This window comes from Varroa destructor, unplaced genomic scaffold (assembly GCF_002443255.2).
Source record: "Varroa destructor unplaced genomic scaffold, Vdes_3.0 BEIS01000004.1, whole genome shotgun sequence".
NCBI lineage: Eukaryota > Metazoa > Arthropoda > Arachnida > Mesostigmata > Varroidae > Varroa > Varroa destructor.
Window position 1 is genome coordinate 24,646,738 of NW_019211457.1, and position 21,229 is coordinate 24,667,966.

General features: G+C 39.5%; 1 protein-coding gene and 1 long non-coding RNA gene across 3 annotated transcripts in view; one reads left to right on the plus strand and one right to left on the minus strand.

The window, feature by feature from the left end:
* Positions 1–13,490, minus strand: part of LOC147755995 (uncharacterized) — a 37,330-nt gene extending 23,840 nt beyond the window's left edge. Inside the window, exons 1-3 of one of the 2 annotated variants that reach the window (XR_015325819.1) lie at positions 13,236–13,490; positions 12,759–12,874; positions 5,317–5,391 (exon numbers count right to left, since the gene is read on the minus strand). This is a non-coding gene — a long non-coding RNA (uncharacterized LOC147755995). The remainder of the gene's footprint in view (positions 1–5,316; positions 5,392–12,758; positions 12,875–13,235) is intronic. The other variant, XR_015325820.1, reaches the window with a different exon arrangement.
* Positions 780–16,646, plus strand: LOC111248840 (uncharacterized). Its single transcript, XM_086986189.1, has 5 exons — positions 780–1,204; positions 7,540–7,773; positions 12,502–12,585; positions 15,621–15,841; positions 16,258–16,646. The coding sequence occupies exons 1-5, from the start codon at positions 997–999 to the stop codon at positions 16,501–16,503; spliced, it is 993 nt and encodes a 330-aa protein (XP_086842315.1). The 5' UTR covers positions 780–996; the 3' UTR covers positions 16,504–16,646.
* The last annotated feature ends 4,583 nt before the right edge of the window (positions 16,647–21,229 follow it).

A 21,229-nucleotide genomic window follows, 5' to 3' on the forward strand; every position in this document is an offset into this window, starting at 1 on the left:
CTCACCGTTCGAATGCAAACATCTCAACGTCGTCATGACGGATTCCTGCAGCTCGACGAATGGAGGCTTGCATGCAAGAAAGAAGAATTCCCAAAATACTATCCGATCTTATCTAAAATAGAATTCGATATTGAGGCGGCAAGCTCGCTGGGACCCAAGGCGAGAAAGACCGATCGAAACGGCAAAGAATCACTTTCGCTATTTGACCCTTGAAGCTCCGCCTTCGTGGACCTCTTGACATGCCTGACGCGCAGGCCCCGCCCCTTAGCTACAAAGCAAATCCTAGCAATGTCGTGCAACCCTGGTCTTCTCTAGGAGAAAAAGGGCAAAGGAGGAAAATGTTCACAATGCCACCGCTAAACTAGTCTAGCTTTCATCACATTTCTTTGCAAGTTTAAACCATTGCCTCACAGGATTTGATACAGTTCAGTCTCTACGCTCAAGAGCTGACCTGCGAAGATTTGCTGGTGCCAATCCGCCATAATAATTCGATAATGATGTAACTTTCCGCAGAAGGTCTAGAGTTAAACCCGTTGGGTACAGCCCTTATGAACCTCTGCGCAGGCGCAGCTCCGCCCCGCAGTCGAGCACTTTTTGTCACTCTAAACACGCGCGCGAAAAGTCGTTTTTGATGGGGAGAAACTGGAATATCTTAGTGTTACATTTTGCGCGTGTCAAACTTTGACTTATACCCAATGCAATTTAAAGCACTTTTCGGGAACCTCTACGCTGGCCGCACTGGTGCTAGTTGTTACGAAAGCGTAATTCCGTTTAGTTGCAGCACGTTACCTTCCAAAGCTCTAACGAGCTACATAATAAAAATGACATTCTCGACGTGAAGTGAACAATCCATGTGGCCTTGTCGCTGAAGAAGAGCGGCTGCGGACTGCGTTTCCTTGCAAGAGGAGCACGAAGATCCTGTAGCGCAGAGATTCATAGAGACAAAGGACAAATTTGGCTTATAAATCCCTCTGTACCTAAAGCATTGCAGGTTTCATGTGGAAAAAATTGTTGTGCAAACCGCGAGGCAAGCCGGGCGATATTACTAGCGGCACATTAGCTGCGGATGCCGTAATGAGTGATGGTTTTCTGGAAAGTGTTGGCACAAGCCGAAAGTCTTTTCTCATTAGAGACTTACTTAACTCACCTGCAGATGATCCGCTTGATCGCGGGGCAGGACGGCTTTCACCAGACGTCTCTCAAGGTAAGATGGATAGATACGAGCACCCCAACCTGGATGAACGGCTATGGACAATGCGTCAGAAAAGTCCATCGAGTTTTTGATATCATAGTTCCTATTTTACAATTAATAATAAAATGACAAGATCCAAGTTTACGTTCAGATTTCCTGAGTTACACGATGATCAGTAAAATGTTCATTCACCATACCATGCGGTTCTGACATGATAGAATTAAATATTAATGGTTCCATAAACGCGCACATTTATCGTTCCTCTGACTTACATCTGACGGTATCACTTTTAAAAATGATACTGCAAAATGTAAAAGTTACCTGCAGACATCCAAGTTTTTTTACCATCTCTTAACGCTTTTACTTCACTAATAATACACCTTATTTTGATGATAGCAAAATAAAAAAAATAGCAAAAATAAACAAAGTCTCACGACGATTACCAAGTTAAAATATTGATTAGTAATAGGACAATAATAAAAACTTGATCTGATAGATAGTACAGGGCTTTTCAAATTTACCGTAAACACTAGGGATGTGATAACTTTCTGTAGAAGGGCACAAAATGCTGATCCCTCATGGGTATTGCCAAAGTCAGCTTTGGGTACAAACGCCTGTGATCAGCAGTCGTCGCCGCCGTCAGTCATTCCCTTGGCCATAACAAATGGGCCCATTACGTCGAATAGCAAAATATGTCTGATACTAAAATATAAACAATTTCATCGACAAAAGCTAACCTGTTGGTAACTGCCTAACGTAAAAAAAAAACTTTCAATTGAAGCTGTTTTGTGATAAATTTGGCGCTATCATCCACAGATTTAAATCTAATATTGTTTTCATAATTGGCTTTACGCGACCCAGGCTAACCATGAAAGATAATTCGGGTTCATGCGAGAGAACTGCTGTAGTTCGACCTGTTGGGTCTTGCTTTTATCATTGGTTCACTCGAACATTCTCCGGAGTCGCTATTTTATATTTGTCTATAGTTGACACTCAGGTTTTAGTGTATTAGCCGTTGCAATAATAACAGCACCGATTCGAAAGAATCAGAATCCGGAACTGAAGCTTTAGAATCTCTGACGTTTTGTGTTTAAAATGTACAGATAACAACACTATGTGATGCTAAATGCTATATCAGTTGACGAAAACTTCAGATTGACAGCCTCAGCATTGACACAAACTGTCATTGAAAAAATATAGGGCAGGTTCCAAAAACACAAATCGGTTCGTTTGTTTCGAAAAACACGAGTCGCTCAAATAAAGAAAAATGCAGTGCTAGTTCGCTTACGAAAACTTAAGTTGGGTAGACTTCAAGCACCTCATAACATATGAAGAATCACCTCAAAAATCTTCTAATTTTCGAGGCCCTACATATGGTTCGAAAAGTGATCTCCATCCTGCCCAGCAATATGTCAACTAGTTCTAAATAAAGACAGCTGTAACGAAGCACATATTTCGAAGTACGGAAGCTCTAGTGAGTTTTGGACAAAAGTAAACATAATTCTATCCTGCGAATGTAGTGTAATACCGGTACAAAGCTTCGCGTACTTTGAATTGTATTCTCTGAATATTAAAGCGGTTCTTTTTTTTTTTTTTTTTTTTTATTATCTAAGATATGTCTGGCTATACGTCGCAAGGTCGAATTGAATGCTACATAGAACGCAGCACTGAAGCCAGTTTCTTTGGGCATAAGAAGAAATATCTTTGCTATAGCGAAGAAACTAAAAAATATTCAGTAGTTGGTTATACAAATCAACCGTTAGTTAAAAACGGCCCAAAGTCTCTTGTTAAACGGCTTTTCAGAACAATTTTTTTTTGTAGCTATATACGACCAGATATGATATGTTTTTTGCTCTGCAAGCGCGGCTATAAATGCTAATGAATTCGTGCAAATGGTCACCTTATCGTAGTATATATGTACGGCTGACAGTTCTTGTCTATTCACTAGTAATCACGTACGGTATTATCATGTGACTGCTGCATTTCTTACATTTTTACACGAGATAACTCTGGAGTAATTACTTCTATACAGCATGTACCCGATAAAGAAGATAACACGGGCGACGCACAAAATGATAGATGCACGTGCAAAATTAGTAGCGATTTCGAGTATGCGGCGGAAAATTGACATTAGATGCACGTTATGGATAGTTAAATAACTTTGAACCAGCACGCTCTGATCATTTGAATTAGCCCCATTGCGTTAGAGAAAGTAAGGTATATCGCAGCCTTTTCGTTGAAAGAGCCTATAAATCCAGTCATCGAAAGTCAGATGTATTTTCTGGCCTATTTAATGATAAAGTAATACATACAACAAGAAATTCTCTTTCGCGCACGTTTTTTTTTTAGTTCGTATTGACTCGTATTAGTACGCATTAGGTGCCATAACCTGATAAGCTTTTCAAAATCGTTTAAATTGAAAGAAAACAGGTCACAGCTAGCGAGTACCCTTTGTAGCAGGCGACAGCTATTTAATGACGGAAATACAATATTTGCCGGAAGAGAGACGCTTATATAGTGTCCATGATGTCCTTCCTTGTAGGTCGTGGAGCGCCGAGAGGTATGTGCCTTTGCGTCTGGAGATCCATCGAACGAAATCTTTGTTCGATTATGCATTGTAGGAAATATTGTTGTGTAACAGTTTTGCAACTGGCCAACATTGGCCAGCTCATTAGAAGCAGACAATGAGAACGGTGAATGAACCGATTTTGGAACACGGTGTGGCGATACGTACAATTGCGTTGGCGGATTATCTGATCAGGTAACAGCGGGTACTTCCGCGCAGGATCGGAGCAAACGGATCATCACATGGGTCACGGTGTAATGGTTATAGTTGTATTTATGCTAGCCCACGCATACCCATTCTACAAAACCCTATGCCGTTAAATGTTCATTATGATGAAGGGCGATCCACCACTGTAACAGTTGTCGATAACATAAGCCTAACACTTAATAGTCTGTCGAGCGCACCGGGGACGGGCGAAAAAATTAACGCTTATCGCAAATTATCTTAAACAAGGCGATTTCGGCCGTTTATTTGGGCCTAGGTATGCCTCTACCTTTTACCCGTTTACAAAATTAGCCTCATGATGCAATTGGGTTAGGTGTTTAGGTAGGTTTTGTCAGGTTTTTTTGGCGTTCTCGCCAGCATCGTAGGTTAACTGTATCGTACGGATTTTTCCCAATATCACAGCTACGGCCAAATCAAACAATGCAAACTCTTTTTTTTTAATTAAAAAAATAGTTACTGCTAAAACACTTGCCTACCAGTTTCAGTTTTTTTATTCATTTATTTCGTACAAATGGTACATGCTTTTGACCAGTTCATAAATAAAGCAATAAACGTTACTCGGAACTGCCCGCCTTTCCAGATATTTGAAGTGCGCCCCTTCTACAGCTGATCGTATTGTTTAGGTTTCTTTCAAGGGCGTGTTATGGTTAACAGCAGAAGATCGTACAGCGCCTCAGAGGCAAGCTGTGCGCGGCACGTACTCATGGTCTCAAAATTACCGTTGGTACGAAGGAAACAGTTACGTGGAATGAAGGAAATCAGACATCCTCATAAGGACGGCCATTAAGACATTAGCAGAGACCCATACATGTGTTGGTACTATGCTTCAATGGAACATTGGCTTTAACGGATTAGAGGAGAACGAACTGTCGTAGACAATTCGTCCCGTTCCAGCAAATACCTGGATGACATTCAATGGAATTGAAATGGTTCGATCGACTACTTTTTGTGCGTTGATACGTCTGTGCTATATCGCCAAATGACAAAAGAAAATGTTATAGAAGATGTTTACGCTTGAGGGAAACGTAGGTCGTTGTTGAATCTGAAACTTCCCATGATACATGTATATGTCCTAAAAGGGTTTTTCCTCATTGTCGTCGCTAGGTGATTATTTTTGTCATTTCGTTATTGTATGTCTAATAAAGTCTTAGCGTAATCGTTATTATTTGTTCCATCCTTTTTACATTTGCCTTCCGTACTTTGTCCCGTAAATGGTTGTCTTTATGGTCCCATAGGTGTATAAAAATCGTATGCTAAATAGTTGTCAAGCGATTTTGCACAGGACGTAACAATTCGCAGAAGAGCGATTACCGTAAAGATGATAATGACTTACTTATAATAGTAGGGTATATACAGACGATATTATAACGTGGTCCATCATCAGAGTATACATCGATAGGTGGTCGACCTGTTATCAGAATTGAACAAGAACTATATTATCGATATTGTTATGTCTATTTCACTCTTATTATCTGATAGACCGTGATTCTGTTAGTTTGTCTGGTGAACGAAAGTATTTGATATCCAATAGGAGATAATCCATAGCAGATGCGCCATACATTCCATTATCTATTTGTTTGGTTGTCGGGTTCACTGGTGTCAAAGCTTTAGACAGTGTAAAAATCTCTGAAGACTAGGCGAAACAGTTAAAGTGTGCACGATATAATCAGATAAGAATTTTTTCTCTTCTTTAAAAAAAACTTTCACCTTACTCTCCTATAAGGTCAGTGCATTGAGTACTTTTTTGTGGTGTGAGTCATCGATTCGACTTTGCACCTTCTACCTTTTATTGATACGTTAGTAAGCTTCCTACTAATTAAATAATTTGTCTAGCGTTCTTAATGAAGTAGGCAAAATGAGACTAGAAGCGGACGAAAATGCAACGTTAAACAATGTCTACTCTGTTCCTGTGAGGTCCAAACTTTTTGGACGCTTTATGTTTCAACTAATGTACCGATATACTTCGTGATTTTTACTATTGTTACTTTGATTTGCCAAAAGTCTGGGACGTTGCTATAAAACAAAATTCAGTTGTGTTTCTATTTTGCAAGGTTATGCATGCCTCGCTGTGTATACACGTATTTGCCGAACGAATAGATCTAATTATTAATAATTAGCAAAGCACATTGTTACCTATTGACTTCAATCAAATTAAGCTCGTTCACCGAGCAACTGACGCCTAAATGTCGCTTTAACCTGCGAAAGATAATCCCCCTCAAAAAAAAATTCCTTTGTAAACCAGTACAGTAGATCACTGATACAGATCCTAACTTGGTCGTCGCAAAAGTTGTGACCGAATTGTTTAAAACCCATTTTCACGAATTCTATTAGATCGTCTACATACGGGTTTATATTGTCCGCTTCAATCAGCGTTAGTGCTGTCAATGCAAGATACATCGTATGTCTACATTTCTCTACAATTACCCAATTTTCTTGTTAATAAATTTTTAACAAAAGTCACTTCAGAGACTGGTAGTTCTGTTCAAATAGATTTTTACACTGTGACAAAAACGATAAAGATATTGATGCCTTGGAGTTGAGCAATGCTGGTAACAGAAGATTTCGAAAGTGCAGCAGATATATATGACAGTTCACCGTGCAATTGTTTTGCTATGTCACTGTACAGTAAATAAAACTATTGATTAAATACTATTCTTTGTTGAAATATTTGTTTTGTTCGAGTTTACGCACAGCCCTAAAGATATATATATATTTGAAATTTATACACCTCGTACGGCCTTAATTAGGCATTGCGTTAGACAGCCGACTCTCAGCATAAAAAAGATATGTCGATGCTCAGTTTTTTTCCTAGAACAACCTGTGTCACCTTGTGCATGATCACAGAAACCTATGCCGTCAAGACGCTCGCTTCTTCGTCCATATCGTCGGTAGCCTTTGTACGACTCCTAATGATGTGAACCAGAGCCCTTGTCTTTAATGAGCGGAAGGGATATAGAGTAGCGATGTGATTCCATCTTTTCTTATGTTTCAGCTTCTGGATTAATAGAAAGGTGAAAAGTCTCAAATGCTTGATAGGGATTTGCGAACTATCTGATTCTGCTATGGAGTTGCATAGCTTTGCCTACATTACTGAGTTCTTCGATTCCAAGAGGAAATACCGAACCAGTGTTCATTCTCTTTACCATCTTGTGTGAGTAGATTTCTTTTCAGTGGTAAGCCCGATTGATTGTTGAACCAACAAGTTTGCTATGACCAACAACGATTGTCCTAATTCATGTTCATTGGACACGAATTAACGTGGCCTTGTATGCTCTTTGTTTGTCGTTAAAAGACGCTTCATTGCGTAAGCTTTGCGTTAACATAATGAAGAACTTGACACCCAGGGATGTTATCAGAATCGAAAAATTTTACAACTTTAACATAGCAAACTAGTGTTGTGCGTCGGCTTCCTTTAAGGAAGGTCAAATTATTATTCAGCGAACTGCTTGCGCAATCTTACGTTGAGTCTTGCAGTCGCCCGAATCGAATAGCTGTAACACTATCTTCCCCCTCCTCTTCAAATGTAACTTCAATGTAACTTCTATTTGCCTTTCAGAAGCTAGCGATGTTGATCCGGTTGGAATTATAGATCCCAGTAAGCTATCTCCTGCAGCGGTTGCTGTGAGGTCATCATCCACAGGTGGAACTAGTAGTGCCCTGATTTGCCCCTGGTTGCCTGGGCCTTTCGGTTTGCTATTCGGAGGAGTGCTGCCGGCCCAGTACAATCTTAACTCCAATGCAGCCGCCGCTCAGCCGTTGTGGACATCAACACAACTCGTCGCATATGAAGGTGCGAAATATACAATCAACTCCTCTAAATAAGATCATTTTTAATACAAGCACATATCGAAAAGGGTTAATAAATTAAAGAAAAGCAGTCCGTGTTGTTCTCCTGGGCCGTATGTTTTTCGATATTGCTCAAGAATAGGCAGAGGGGCCTTCTATGCTACAACGAATAGCTTTTAGTTTCAAAAAATCATTAATTATAGAATAAGGTGATTACAGGATTGCAATGAAGGTTTGTTGTTAAAAAGACTTTGTCTAATAAAGCCCTACTAAGGGTTCAACAATAGCATCATTATTTGTAAGCAGTAGCTTCGTCTTTGCGATTGTCTGCTTTAATTAATTCATTTTGAGACTAATGACTGTTGTATTTTCTGCCGTTTTTCGTATAATATAGCTTTCTCTTAACTCATTTCGATGACGACTTTCAGATAAAGCGAGCGTACTCATTTTATGAACTGACAACGTCAACTAAGTTACAAGCAGGCGACCTTTGTCTATATCAAATACTGTAATCCTGCTGTAGCAAATTGTCATCAACGACCTCTTCTCTGTTACGCGTAGCTGATATACTCGGATTTTTTCAACAGATATTCTTATTGAAGAGTTTACTTAGTACTAAATACGACAGGACGAAGCTCTATGGACCTGAGCCTTTAATACTTGGTTATCTTTGTCCTCACTCGGAGTGGCCAACATAACGATTGTAAAACGCACCGAATCAAGTAATGATTTCGGACTCACGAGTAAACAGCTAGTTTGATCACTCACTACCGAACTATCGCTAATTGACAAATACATGCTCTATGCGCAGATATATAGATTTCTTTTCACATTTAATCTCTATAGGGAAAGGGCTTCGCATCGATATTGTGAGGAAACGCGACTCGATGCTTTTATTTTACTGGCAGGATATATCTATCTACAACCGAACTGAAAAAATGGCCAAAAGAAAGGGCATTATAGTTCCACGAGTTGGCACTTCGATTCCATATTTTGCGTTTTTGTAGACGGTAGAGGCAAAAAAGTGAGAAGCCCGAACCGAAAATAAAAACTAGTATCTTTTAAAAAAAAACCAGTAAACTTTACAATGTAGGTAAAGACAAAATCTCTAATAGGAACACCAGTTACCAAGGAAGAAACGGTTCTCCGGATTCGTGTGAACACTAATATGTCTAGACACACGACGCACTTGTTGCACACTACTTGTGTTAGCAATGTTTACGGTACAAGTTAATAGAAGTGAGAATGTTAGGTTAGGATACCAGAGAGAAATCCACGCTCCTTTACTGTTGATTTGGCCTAACGCCCGCTGTCCTTGCCGGTGTGTGCAATCTTTGTGAAAAGAGCCGGACGACTATTACATAACACCTCCGATGGGTTAAATTTATTTCTATATCATACTATTGTGAGGTACTGTTAGAGATAAATTTATCAATCCGTATGAAGTTTCAATTATATATATATATATATATAGCTAAAGTTTTGCTTCTTCGACAGCTATAAATCTGTTTTGATACGCGTATGACGCTTTTATATTAATTTACATACCTTTAACATACAGAAGTATGTCAATATTCAACGGTTATAGTTTAGATTAACATGCCTTTTATCCTTGCAGAATAGGATAGTAGGATACGACTTATTACCACTGAAAACTCCAATCGACGACGATCAATCAGTTTTCTTCTTTGCTAAACTGAAATCAATACTTTGGATCCCTATTTAGTTTACTACTATGCAAGCACTATTTTGAAATTTTGAAATCGTCTAACAGCGCCACCTAGCAAATATTAGGTTCCGCCCCATCGTAGCTGCAAGCACCTCTTAAGTTTTTCAACATTTCGGCGATTCTGCCTGCTTCTAATCGATACTGTGGGTCAACACGCGAGCTCAGTTATCGATTCGATCGTGCGAGCTCCACCAGCCAGCCAACCAGTCAGCCAGCGATCACTATTGATGATATGCGTGCGATGTCTCATTTCATCATCGACCACCTTGCTCATCGTTAATATGTCAAGCTGGCGTTAGACTCTGAACAGCTCGATTTTAAGGACAGTGTTTCTGGTGCATCGAATTTCTGTTACAGCATAAAATAATCCTGGGGAGGTTTTTCGATAAAAAGCAACGAGATGCAAACTTGCTTGTATTGTAATGTACAAAAAAAGCTATCAAACTTTGCATAGCGAACAGAATATGACAGATTTTTAACAATATTGTTGAAGAATTTTCAATAGCTATGAAGGGGGCGCATTTATGCCCAGGTATAGCAAATAGGTCAGTTTCAACATGATTTATTCTCTGGTATAGTGTTAGGGTAAACCTTCTTATATCCCATGTCCTTTACTGGATTTCTTAATTACACAAAAATGCCTGCAAGGTTAGCTCAGTGGCGTAACCTATTGCAAACAGATCTGAGTGTCATGTAGCCCACACTTTAGCGGATACTGTGAAGATGAATTTACTATTGAAAGTTATTTTCTATACAATATGTATTTTCTAAAAAAAAAGGGTCAGATACAGGACATTTATAGAATATTGGTCTCATAAGATAGTTTTACTGACGCTACTATTACGAAAAAAAAAAAAGTAAGCGTCGTCGTCGTCATCGCTATCATACCGTGTAACAAAACAATCCTTTTGTACTCTTAACTATCTGAGGCGTGACATGGCGCAGTCGATTAAATTATACAACGAATGATCAACTTGTCGTAAAAACACCTCCTGTTAAAAGACGTAAAAATATTGTTTGTTCTAAATATACACCTCTTCTAAATCATTGTTATGACCGCCATTTTTACTAGTATTATTATTATGATCGAGATCATTCCCACAGACTGCGACGATATAAATGCAGCCATCACAATCACAATACACAATTACCGTTCAGAATTATAGAAATTTATGCCAATAATACAGACTTTACCGTCTGGAGTATTTCTCCCATTTTTTCTGCCCAGTTGACTCGCGATGTACACGCTTATCCAAATAAGTTGATATCCAAAGTTGATTGCAGTGTGTAATTACGAATAAGCGAATTTATAGAGGTACCCTTTGGATCAGGTCTATTGTGTAGCTATTAGATGAAACAATAGAAAGTAAGCAGGAGTAATTGGAAAAGTTAAACATAAGGGCTAAATAAAAAGGTAGATCTATAAAAGCCTTCGTTTAATTGGGTTTTATTATTTGAATTTACTGAGTAAAATGCTTAGTGAAGCACACCGACCCTTATGTAGTTGATTACGAAGTAGCGTTGTGCAAAGACGCGGAAGATAGGGTCAATAAATGTATGTTTTGATGATGCCAAGTGTATGTAAACTTTCAAAAAACAGGGTTTGGTGTCAAATTCAGTGTGCGGTTTCTAGTACCTACCCCTTTTTAGATGTCCTAGCAAAATATGAGTAATTATGTAATTTATACTTATTAACGTACCTGTTATAACTGCGAAAACAAGTACGCTGACAAAAATCTCTATCATATTTATAAGCAACGTCCATGTTTGCAACACTTTATAAATAGAACTCGGGTTAAATAAAGGATTAAATTAAGAATGAGACTTTTAATTATATTTATAGCTAGCCTGGTTAGGATAATTTGCAATTTTTGAAAAATTTCAAGATCATCCTAATAAATCCTCAAAAACTACTTTTTGAAGTTCTCTCTAAAGAAACGCTCAAGGTTTTGAGATCTGTTCTTTACTCGTCGCTTCCATGTTTATCACTGATCTGGAGAAACAGTCTCACTTTGTCTCCTTTTTCAATCTAAATACTCTAAAATGAAGTCGCAACGCTCACATGCCAAACACGCATAAACATCCAGTATCGCGTTCACTTTTGAACTCCGTTTTACAATGACTCCACCGCATTTTCCCAAGTCAACTATCTATATCTTTTGCTTCTTGCTGGGGTGCGCCATCAAAACTTGCCACTATCCCCGTGTTTTCCTCTCCCCCACTCTCCTCAAGCAAGTTTTTTCAGCTGATTAAGTCCATTCATTGAATCGCCGCTGTACCCCGCATCTATTGCTATCCTGAGAGGTTTCCTCCTGCCAGAGGCGGACGATCGACTTACGATATGTGTTGATGGGGGGTCCGGGGTGAGCACACCGAACTGGCTCTATTTACGCTGCGACTTCGAAGCTTCGGATCACGTCACCCTGTCTACGTCTCTCTTCCTCTCCCTGACACTCCCTGAAGATCCCCAAAAATTCGCCGCCCCTAATGGGTTGTTGTATATGTTTACAAAAAGCGAGAAAACAAGATCGCTTTTGGATATATTGGGCTAGCGTACAGCAACTCTTCAATTCTATCATAAAAACGGGCGAGCAGGTAGGGCGCTAGCGGTTCAAAGATACACGTGCTTCGTTGATGCATGAGACATCATTCTTCGCACATGTCTCCTATAGGGTACCGACGAATTACCCGTATCCTATATTTACACCTATTTAGGTGCCTATGTTTTATATTGTTTATGCAATTATGGCATCGAAGAAGATAAGCAAACAATAGCAAGCTGATCATGTAATAATAAGCGGAACTGACTCTCACTAAAGCGCTTGCCATCTTCTTGCTTTTGATGAACAAAGCTGTTGGGTCCTTTCTTCGTGTAACTTGAAGGATATATTACGAGATTCCAGCAAAGGCAATATAAACCTTGAATTGCCTTAAAAAAGCTTTCTGTGTTACTACGTATCAGAATATCTGTGTGTCCTTCTAATCTATCGTGTTTCATTTCAGGTCTATATACGAACGAAAATAATTCTTCGATGGATATTTCATCGAAAAACATTTCGACCCCGGATACTCCCGACGATCAAATAGGTAAAACAAATTGTCATGATCAGGAATCGCGTGAGGGAAATAGAAGTCGATTTTTTTAAGTTGTTAATGTTAATTCGTTGCTTATTCTGATAGCTATTAATTCATTAATCAGAATAATAATGAACTGATATAATATTCAACAATATATTTCAATTCGTATGCTGATAACGTACGTTTCTTTCTGATATGGTCACTGGAACATGATAAATAGCCATCCGTCGATTAGCAGGCGTACGGCAGGAGCCGGGTAGGGAGTTAGACCAACGATGATGACGCCGTTGAAAACATGCTACCAAAAAGTTGAATAAAAAAAACCGTTATGGGAAGTGTCCCCTTTTACATCTCGGAGGTAATTTTTTTACTGTCAGCGCACCTGCTAAGCCAGGCACTTTTTCGCCCTATTCGTGCATCCTCTACCTAACATTGATCTCGGCATCAACTGTGAATGAAGTGGCTGATAAAGAACTTGATTAACAACCGAACACCTGCCGAAACTAGGTAACTGCCGATTACTCTTTGCATTGTAGCTCGTTATCCCTAACCGCATTCCTATCGACAGCCAATTTGAATAATGTATGGCGTTCAATGGAGTTATCAATAGGTCACCAGGGGCTGACGTATATAAACACACAGATTTACAGGGATAGTACCACAGAATCGTTTAATGACGGCGTTCATCAGCTGCTATTGTGGCTACTCTTCCTGTCGTGTTTCGTCGGTAGACGTGTTCAAAACAGGTGTTCACGGCCTTTATTTGGTCGTGACTTTGCCGAATGAAATGAACCGAATGCGTCTACGAGCTTTATTTGCAGGCAACCGTTAATCGTCAGCGAACAATACGGCTTCGAACTGGTGCAACCAGTCAAGTTGTCCAGAGTCAGTAGCATCGCTGGGCAGAACCGGCTTCATTGGTATGAAGGTATAGAAGGCGGCGCGGCGGCGTCTGCTCGACATACATTTACGCGCCAAAATTTGAATACTGCCTTCATTTGTTAATGAAAAACGTTCTGCCATCTATTTGTGCGTATCTATGACCAATGCATCAAACAAAAAGCCGAACGCGAAAGCAGGGCCTTCGATGGCTGAAAAGACGTCGAATTGATTTCCGAATCATGGAATATGGAATACATTAGCTGCCCTGATTTGTCACTAATGTACTGGCGGTAATGGCAACACCATTGTGTGAAGAGCCGGACAATGAAAGCCAGCATAAACCATACGCCTATGTATTCGTGTGTGTATGTGTGTGTGTGTGTGTATCTATGTACTTAAACATTCGCCATTTTATTAGTAGTTCTTTTTTGCTGCTCAGTTTCTCTGGGGGGTCATGCAGCTCTATCGGTTGGTGCTGCTGACGTTTAACTTCGTGCGACTATATAATGTCAGCGCGTTTGTTACGAGTCACTTGGCAAATTAAGCTGATATTGTGTTTAAATCCGTGGCTTTCTCTATGGGCTAATGAAAAGAGTTTAAAAAATTATTTCGAAAGGGTCACAAACACAGTACTATTATAGTTCGATTGAAGTTTAGCTTGCTTAATATTTACGTTCGTCCTTTGTTGTGACGTATTGTCAGTGTTGAGGACAATGCGATACATCAGAGTTGGGCATATGCATGGTCATTAGACTGAGGCTCTAGTGGTCAGGGAGAGCGAGGCGGGTTGCTATAAGTTTCCGGGTTCTACACCCCATCGAAAATGAATGATCTTCAGTAAGTGTCTCTTGACCAGCGTCACTAATCATTACATTCTCTACTTGTAACGAATCAATGACGAGCGATCATAAGAAAGAGCCTAAAGTTAAAATGACTATAACAACTAAAGAAAATCCTTAAGCCCAATGGCAGATTACGTTTAACACAGAATTTAGAGAAAAGCGTACCAAACGCTACAGCCTTAAAATGTATTCAAAGGAATAAATTAATTAACTTGATGTCAAATCAGAAAACACAAAATCGAAACAAGGAGCAGGGTTAATAGCTCCATCCATTGCAAAACAATGAAACTTGTCATTTTCTGAGCGGTTCAAATGAACCGATTCGACCAGGTTTATTGAGACCATCCCATAGCGCTGTTAACTGTTGACACGAATGATTATAAGTATGCCAATGGTAAACAACCGTAGATTTAACCATAATTTTATTTCCAGTCACCTTGAATAACTCCCAATAACTGACGCTAAGTGAAACTGGCTGGTATTACCACATACTGCAACGTATTTGCGTGTTAACCTTAACGACACGTGTTTGAATTCACGCGCAGACACGTGGTCCGTTTCGTACTGGCAGATGCCAGCCGTCTGAAATAATGCCTAGAGGCTTAGGTGCGAAATTCAAAAAACCGGAACAGAAAACTGCTCGGACAGAGCAGCTACTTAAATCCCAAACACGAATAAAAAATCGGCTGTTACTTAATATGATATCCTGTCTATAATATATTTGATTTGGGCCCCCCGTGTTACAGGCAATAGTTTTTTTTGGCGCAGATATTGGTACTGAAAAATTTCAGTCAACAAAAAATCTGGGCTTCAACTGTAATTAAGAATGACGAAATTCATTAATCACTGTTTACTTTTGCTCCATTCACTTCAATAGGAATAAGTAATTATCAAAAATAATTAATCATTTGACCACTAGTTAAGTCAAGTTGGTCTTGAACAATACCATAGAACGATCCCATTTAGCGGTCTGCTGTTGTCATACATACCTAAATATAAAAGATATGGTGAGAAATACCAGTTCACGTATGGCAAGCAATATCTCAAATGTAGAAACTTAACAACGAATCACAAGTATCTGACCAACATTTTGGGCAGACCACTGAGAGAAAACTTGATGCTAAAGTACGTTGTCTTTCTCGGTTTATAGCCAACCTATAGAGATCTACATTTGACTGACAAATACGTTTCGAATAGTTGATGGAGTGAAACATCGAAAGTTGCTAAGAGAACTATTATTGCCTTAGTTAACGTTTCGACAAAATGCCGCTAACTGCAACTTGTCCCACGCGCTGTGCTTCTAACTGTAAGAGCTGCTAGATCTCTCGGACCCAAACAGGTTGTCTCCATCGCTTCTCCGCAAAAACCGGCGAAATCGGACCGTTTTTACCGAAGTGCAGCTCATGGGACTCGAGCGAAGGTTCGACATGCAAAAATACCTTTCAACACCAGACCGGGCTGAACTGGCCAGAGCGTTGGGTCTTACGCAGCTACAGGTGAAAACCTGGTATCAAAATCGGCGAATGAAATGGAAAAAGCAGGTTAGTAATTGTCAACGCTAAATGACTTGGCTTTCTCTATTGAGAAGACTTCGATGTTTATTAAATAAATTGCCTTTTTTTGGAGGTTGTGCTGTTGTGGGATTAAAGGGCATCTTATCGCGACTACGCTAAGTGGTGTAAATTAGTATCACCTTCACTGACTAACAAAAATGCCGGTAAAGATAAACTGACGTGACACAGCTAAAAGAAAAGGCCAACAAAGACGCGATCAGCAATGATTCATAGCTAATAAGAACAAAGAAAAATCTACTTTCAACTAATTCACAGTAACCAATTATCAATCACGATTAAGTATTATGGTGACTCAGTTGATCCGGTAGCCTGGATGATTCTCTCTCTCTCTCTCTCTCTCTCTCTCTCTCTCTCTCTCTCTCTGTATTCTAAACGATTCGCAGGTAATGCAAGGAGGATGCCCTATTCCGCCAACCCGACCAAAAGGCCGACCTAAAAAAAACTCGATTCCCTCTCGAAGTGAGCTTGATTTGCCTCCTATGATTATTCATGACCTTGAGCATATTGCCAGTTCAGCTCGCTTTACCATCGCAGCGGGCGCCCCTGCCACGGCAATCTCTAGAACGAATGCGTCGCCCAGGACCGAAAGCATCGTTGACAGTCAATCTGACAGAGGCGGACCGGCCTAGTTGTAGATGCCGTCGGTGAATGTTTGGGTAAAGGTCACTTGGGCAGGCCTATCTGTTTGTCTTTACGGGTTCTATGCAACAAAGCTACTACCTCTGCTATGGATATGAATAAACGGCAGTTATACAATTTTTGAAAACAATCATTGTCTTGTCTTCACACAGCCAACGTGTCCCTCCAAAAACGTTGCCAGGGTATCTCGTATATATACACATAGATAGGTTCAACTAGATATTCATGGATTATACGATATGTATTGAAATCTAGCAAACGCTGAGAATTTACTGATTTACACCCTAAATATTATTATGTCGTTGGTAAGAGCTCGTTTTATACAATGTAATGACAAATAAGAGTGTGTGTGTGTATTTATACGGAGTGCAATATCTATAGAAATAAAAATATAGAGAAATAAAAATAATAGTAGAATTTTATTAAGTCTCTCGTTTGACGATAAAGAGTAGAGTGGTAGTAAAAAAAAAAAAAAAAAAATGTGATGATTTGATGCGATCTGAGCGTTGCTTTTTCCTTTCAATTAAATAGGAGAAATGTCTTCCTTTTTGAAAAATAATTTTCCAATTCTATATATTCCAATATAATCTACTAATCATCTTAAGATTCTAAATAGTCTTACTCACTTAATGTAATGAGTGCTTTTGAAGTATTAGCTTCACGACGATCGTTACTTCTGTTTCCACATAGAAATTTAACTCATCGTATAATAAACCTATACGCCCTATAACAGAAAAGTGAAATTTAAAATACAGTTGTGATTTTTTATCGTTGTTGTGTTGCGTAATGCCGTTTTTACACAACAGTAATATATGTGGTAGTTAAAATGAATAGATTTTTTTAGTTAATATCATCAATCATATTTAAAGGTACTGTATTCTATGCGGCCTATTATCTGAACATAGATCGGTTCAACTGGAATAACGTAAATCTTCTATTCTTCTAGGCAGACATTGATCATCTCTAGCTAATGTTGCTCATGAGATAGTCTTAAGAGTCGGAAACGTGACGACCTTTGTCACATAATTAAATAGAGGCAACACTATGTGCGCCTGTGTAGATCATGTCTGCTTCGATCGTATCTTCCGTGTTACCAGTGAAACTCGAGGATGGACGTACGGAAAATTCGAGCAATACGGATATGTCAACACGCATTTTAAAGGTATACAGTTCCTGAATCATCGTTTTTGTGTAATAGTTGATTCTAATAGTGTGTACTCGTCATTGTCAGCCGAAATTTTTCTACTGCACGATAAACGAATGACACGTTATTCAGAAGTGGACAGTAAAAGCCACTGATCGATACCCGAAAAACTCACGTTCGTTAAGTGAAGACGTGCCAGTGATCACTGCTATTACATGGCTGGAGACCGCTCGAATAGAGACTACTATTCGAATACTGCGTATCGTCCGTGGATAGAATCCCATCAAAATTTTTTCCGATTACGCCTAGTCGCGTTGCAGAATATCGTAGCGAAATCATACAGACATAGTTGTTAAGTAAGTTATTCAACAAGATACACTTCCGTAAATTGTAAATATTGTTTGATGTCTAGCCCGAATATAGCAGTCGCAAAGCAAATCGTACTACGCTGATCTAGGAAAAATGTTTGTCTCTAACAGATTAGTCACACGCACGAAAAGTCAGTACGACCCTGTACATCACCCGTCAACCTGTTAGGACAAGCAACATCGTATGTCAATAGTTAGCGAGCGACTTAATAAATGGTTTTGACTCTACAGACAAAAATCTGTCTGCCAGTTCCACTGCGTTCTCGAGGAACTGGGATCCCTTCCGCAATAGCCAGCGTTGCTAGTGGCCTGCGGCCGCATTTCCATGCATCTCTAGCCCGCTGAGTAGCCAGAATCGACCGAATTAGGGTTCATTTATTCCGCTGCGTACGTTCCTTGAAGCCTTAGAAAAAGCGTTTCGTCAGGTTGGGATCGCAAGCTTTAGCGGGCGTTGACGTAGTGCGCTTAGGCCTTCACCCAGCGCACGCTGATGTATTTTTTTCGCCCACTGAAAGGGAACAACGGGCTTCACTTGCGACGCTGTCTGTACAATAAAACCCCCTTGACCCATTTCTACCGTAACGGGCATGCTTAGCGTTCCATGGCAAGATGCCCACTTGTATTCAGTTGAAGTGAATTTAAAGTGTTGATACAGAAAAAAAAATTTTCGTATATTTACGGGTCCGCAGTGCAATGAGATTGAACGTAGACTTGCAACTGTAACAGCAGGGGTCGTAGTAGTAACAACGAATCTCTATGGGCTGGACCTCTGCTGATCCGTGGATTGCTGGAAGGCTGCAACATCGACAAAATCAAGCTGACCTTGCCAGAAGCGCGAACTCAGGTTGAAGAGCGGGCCGAGCACTGATTCGATTGATCAGACCCTACACTTTGGCGATCGTTTCTCAATTATTCTTTGCCAGCTCAGTCCGATCGATTGTCTTCGTCCAATTGGCCGATGAATCTACAAGTCGATGTATTGTTATTTCATTTCCGTAGCAACAACTTATATTAACTTCTACCATAACTTTGCACAATACGAGTGACAGACGTTGGTACTTACAAAATCAAGTGGTCAAAACATATCTTTCAATACAAAGTGGCGAGTGCTCAAGCAAATGACAAACAGGCGAATCAACAAATTAAATTCATATCCGGTCTTTCTATCTGCCATCTGATCTATTGTAAATCTTCCAAAGTCGGATTCTCTGGTGCTTTTTAATTGCAACTACTAAATTTGGCCGAACTCCATTCAAAAAATAAACCTTCACAGAGTTCAGCCTTGTATTCGATACTGGTACGTTAGTTGATTTCGAAATACTTCGTTTTAACAATCTTCCAGATATATTGGTATTAACCTCTGTTTGTTCTTGTCGAGGCGACCAGTGGCAGAATACATGCATTGAGGGGCATATATTGAGGTAGTGAAGGCGATACACTGTGCGTCGACAGGTGGACCGTAAGACTGGGCAAATTTGTGTCAGTTGTTTGCCTGCTAAATACACTAATATATAGTATGATATTTAGAAGACAGATGAAGAGAGGATGTAAATATCGGCCAAAAAAACGTCTTGACCAGCGAGCTGAATTGGCTTTGGGTTTTTTCTACTTCAATATGTTCTGTGTACACGCTCAATTAACCGTTCCAAACATTGCAATTGTTTTCGGCTTATACTTTAAATCCAGCCAATTTTTTTAAGGTTTTAAGTGATAATAAAAGCTTGCCTCTTTCGGATTGTGTTCGATACAGGTACAGTTTCAGTGACGACGAAATTTCACATTTTATAATATTTGAAAATTTTTAGGTAGGCTCGATCGATAATGGGTACATTTACAAACAATCATTGGAAGACGGTGGGCATTTGGTGGCCCAGTATTTGAAGAAACTTTAGATACTAAAGCTTTAATGCTATGAGCCAGTCCTTGAAGCTAACTTAAGGTAACTCAAATCGTGTCATTTTAAAATCCTTGGAGCTCCCTTTCAAGTTTTACTCCGGTAATATATAAACCTAGCAAGCATAACATGAAAAGAGAAAAAGGACGTGTAAGGACGGATTAGGACACATTAGCATTGCGAATATGAGACAAGCTTGCAACTGCTTAGCTTGCCTGAGACGTGATTTGGGTTATCAGTTTTGGCCACTGACTATCCTACTGCAGAGGTAGATAGACGAATTAGTTAACAAGGTTTATTGGCGGATCGTCCAAAATGTCAGTACTGGATTCCGCTAAGATGGAAAATGACTAATTCCAAAATTACCTCTTGGTTTTAGTTATTTCTCGGACTACATATGTGTCGTGTAAAGAACTCGTTTTATTTTTGTATAGCAGAAAAATTAGAGGCCAATCAGGCAGCTCACGCTGACTCACGCGACTCTGATTGCAAAGAAAAGGGTGGATTTATCAAAGCCGTGAGGAATAGGAAAAAGGGCACGTAGAAGTATTTAGAGAATTTTTATTTCATCTTTATTTCTACGCTTACTTTCGAAATGAAGTAGTTGTAGAGTATCAAACGTCACTGATGATCGTAATATTATCCAGACAATATCGATATTGTTAACATGAGCTTAGATAAGCTCAGTAATAAAAATAATGATAACGCTTCCCATTAAAAGAGACTTACAGATATGCGTAAAGCACGTAGAAAGATCGGGCCGACCTTGTAATTGGCGCATTACATTAACAACGAATATAAATTAATTAAATAGATCTCTAACTAAATCCATTATCAGGAACAGGTTCTATTAGGTTGTTCCAGGCGAACCCGGCAGGATTTGAGATGGAGTAGCTCTCGAATTAGTTGGGCGAGAATGATAATTTTCAGTTATCAATTAGAGGTATTCTTCCTTGCTCTTTCTTCTTGTTTAGTGTTCTGCACCATCATATACTTAACATTCGCTTTCCCCTATGTAATTTCTCTATTCATGGCTTTTTTTTAAAGTAAATTGTTAGTGGAATATGGTTGCATACTAAGGCCTTGTTTTAGGATACGAAAAGCCCTGTAATCACACGGGTTTACATCGGGACACCAAGTGAGTTGAGGACAATGCTAGATATTTCCTTGCTCAACCCTGGAGACAACTGAGGCATGACGATATTGTTGCCAGGCACCCAGACTGTGTGTTTTCAATCACTACATTCACAATTGACACCCATAGAAATCTTTTGATTGCAGAAGCGCGTTCCTGTTTTTCGGGTCCCAAC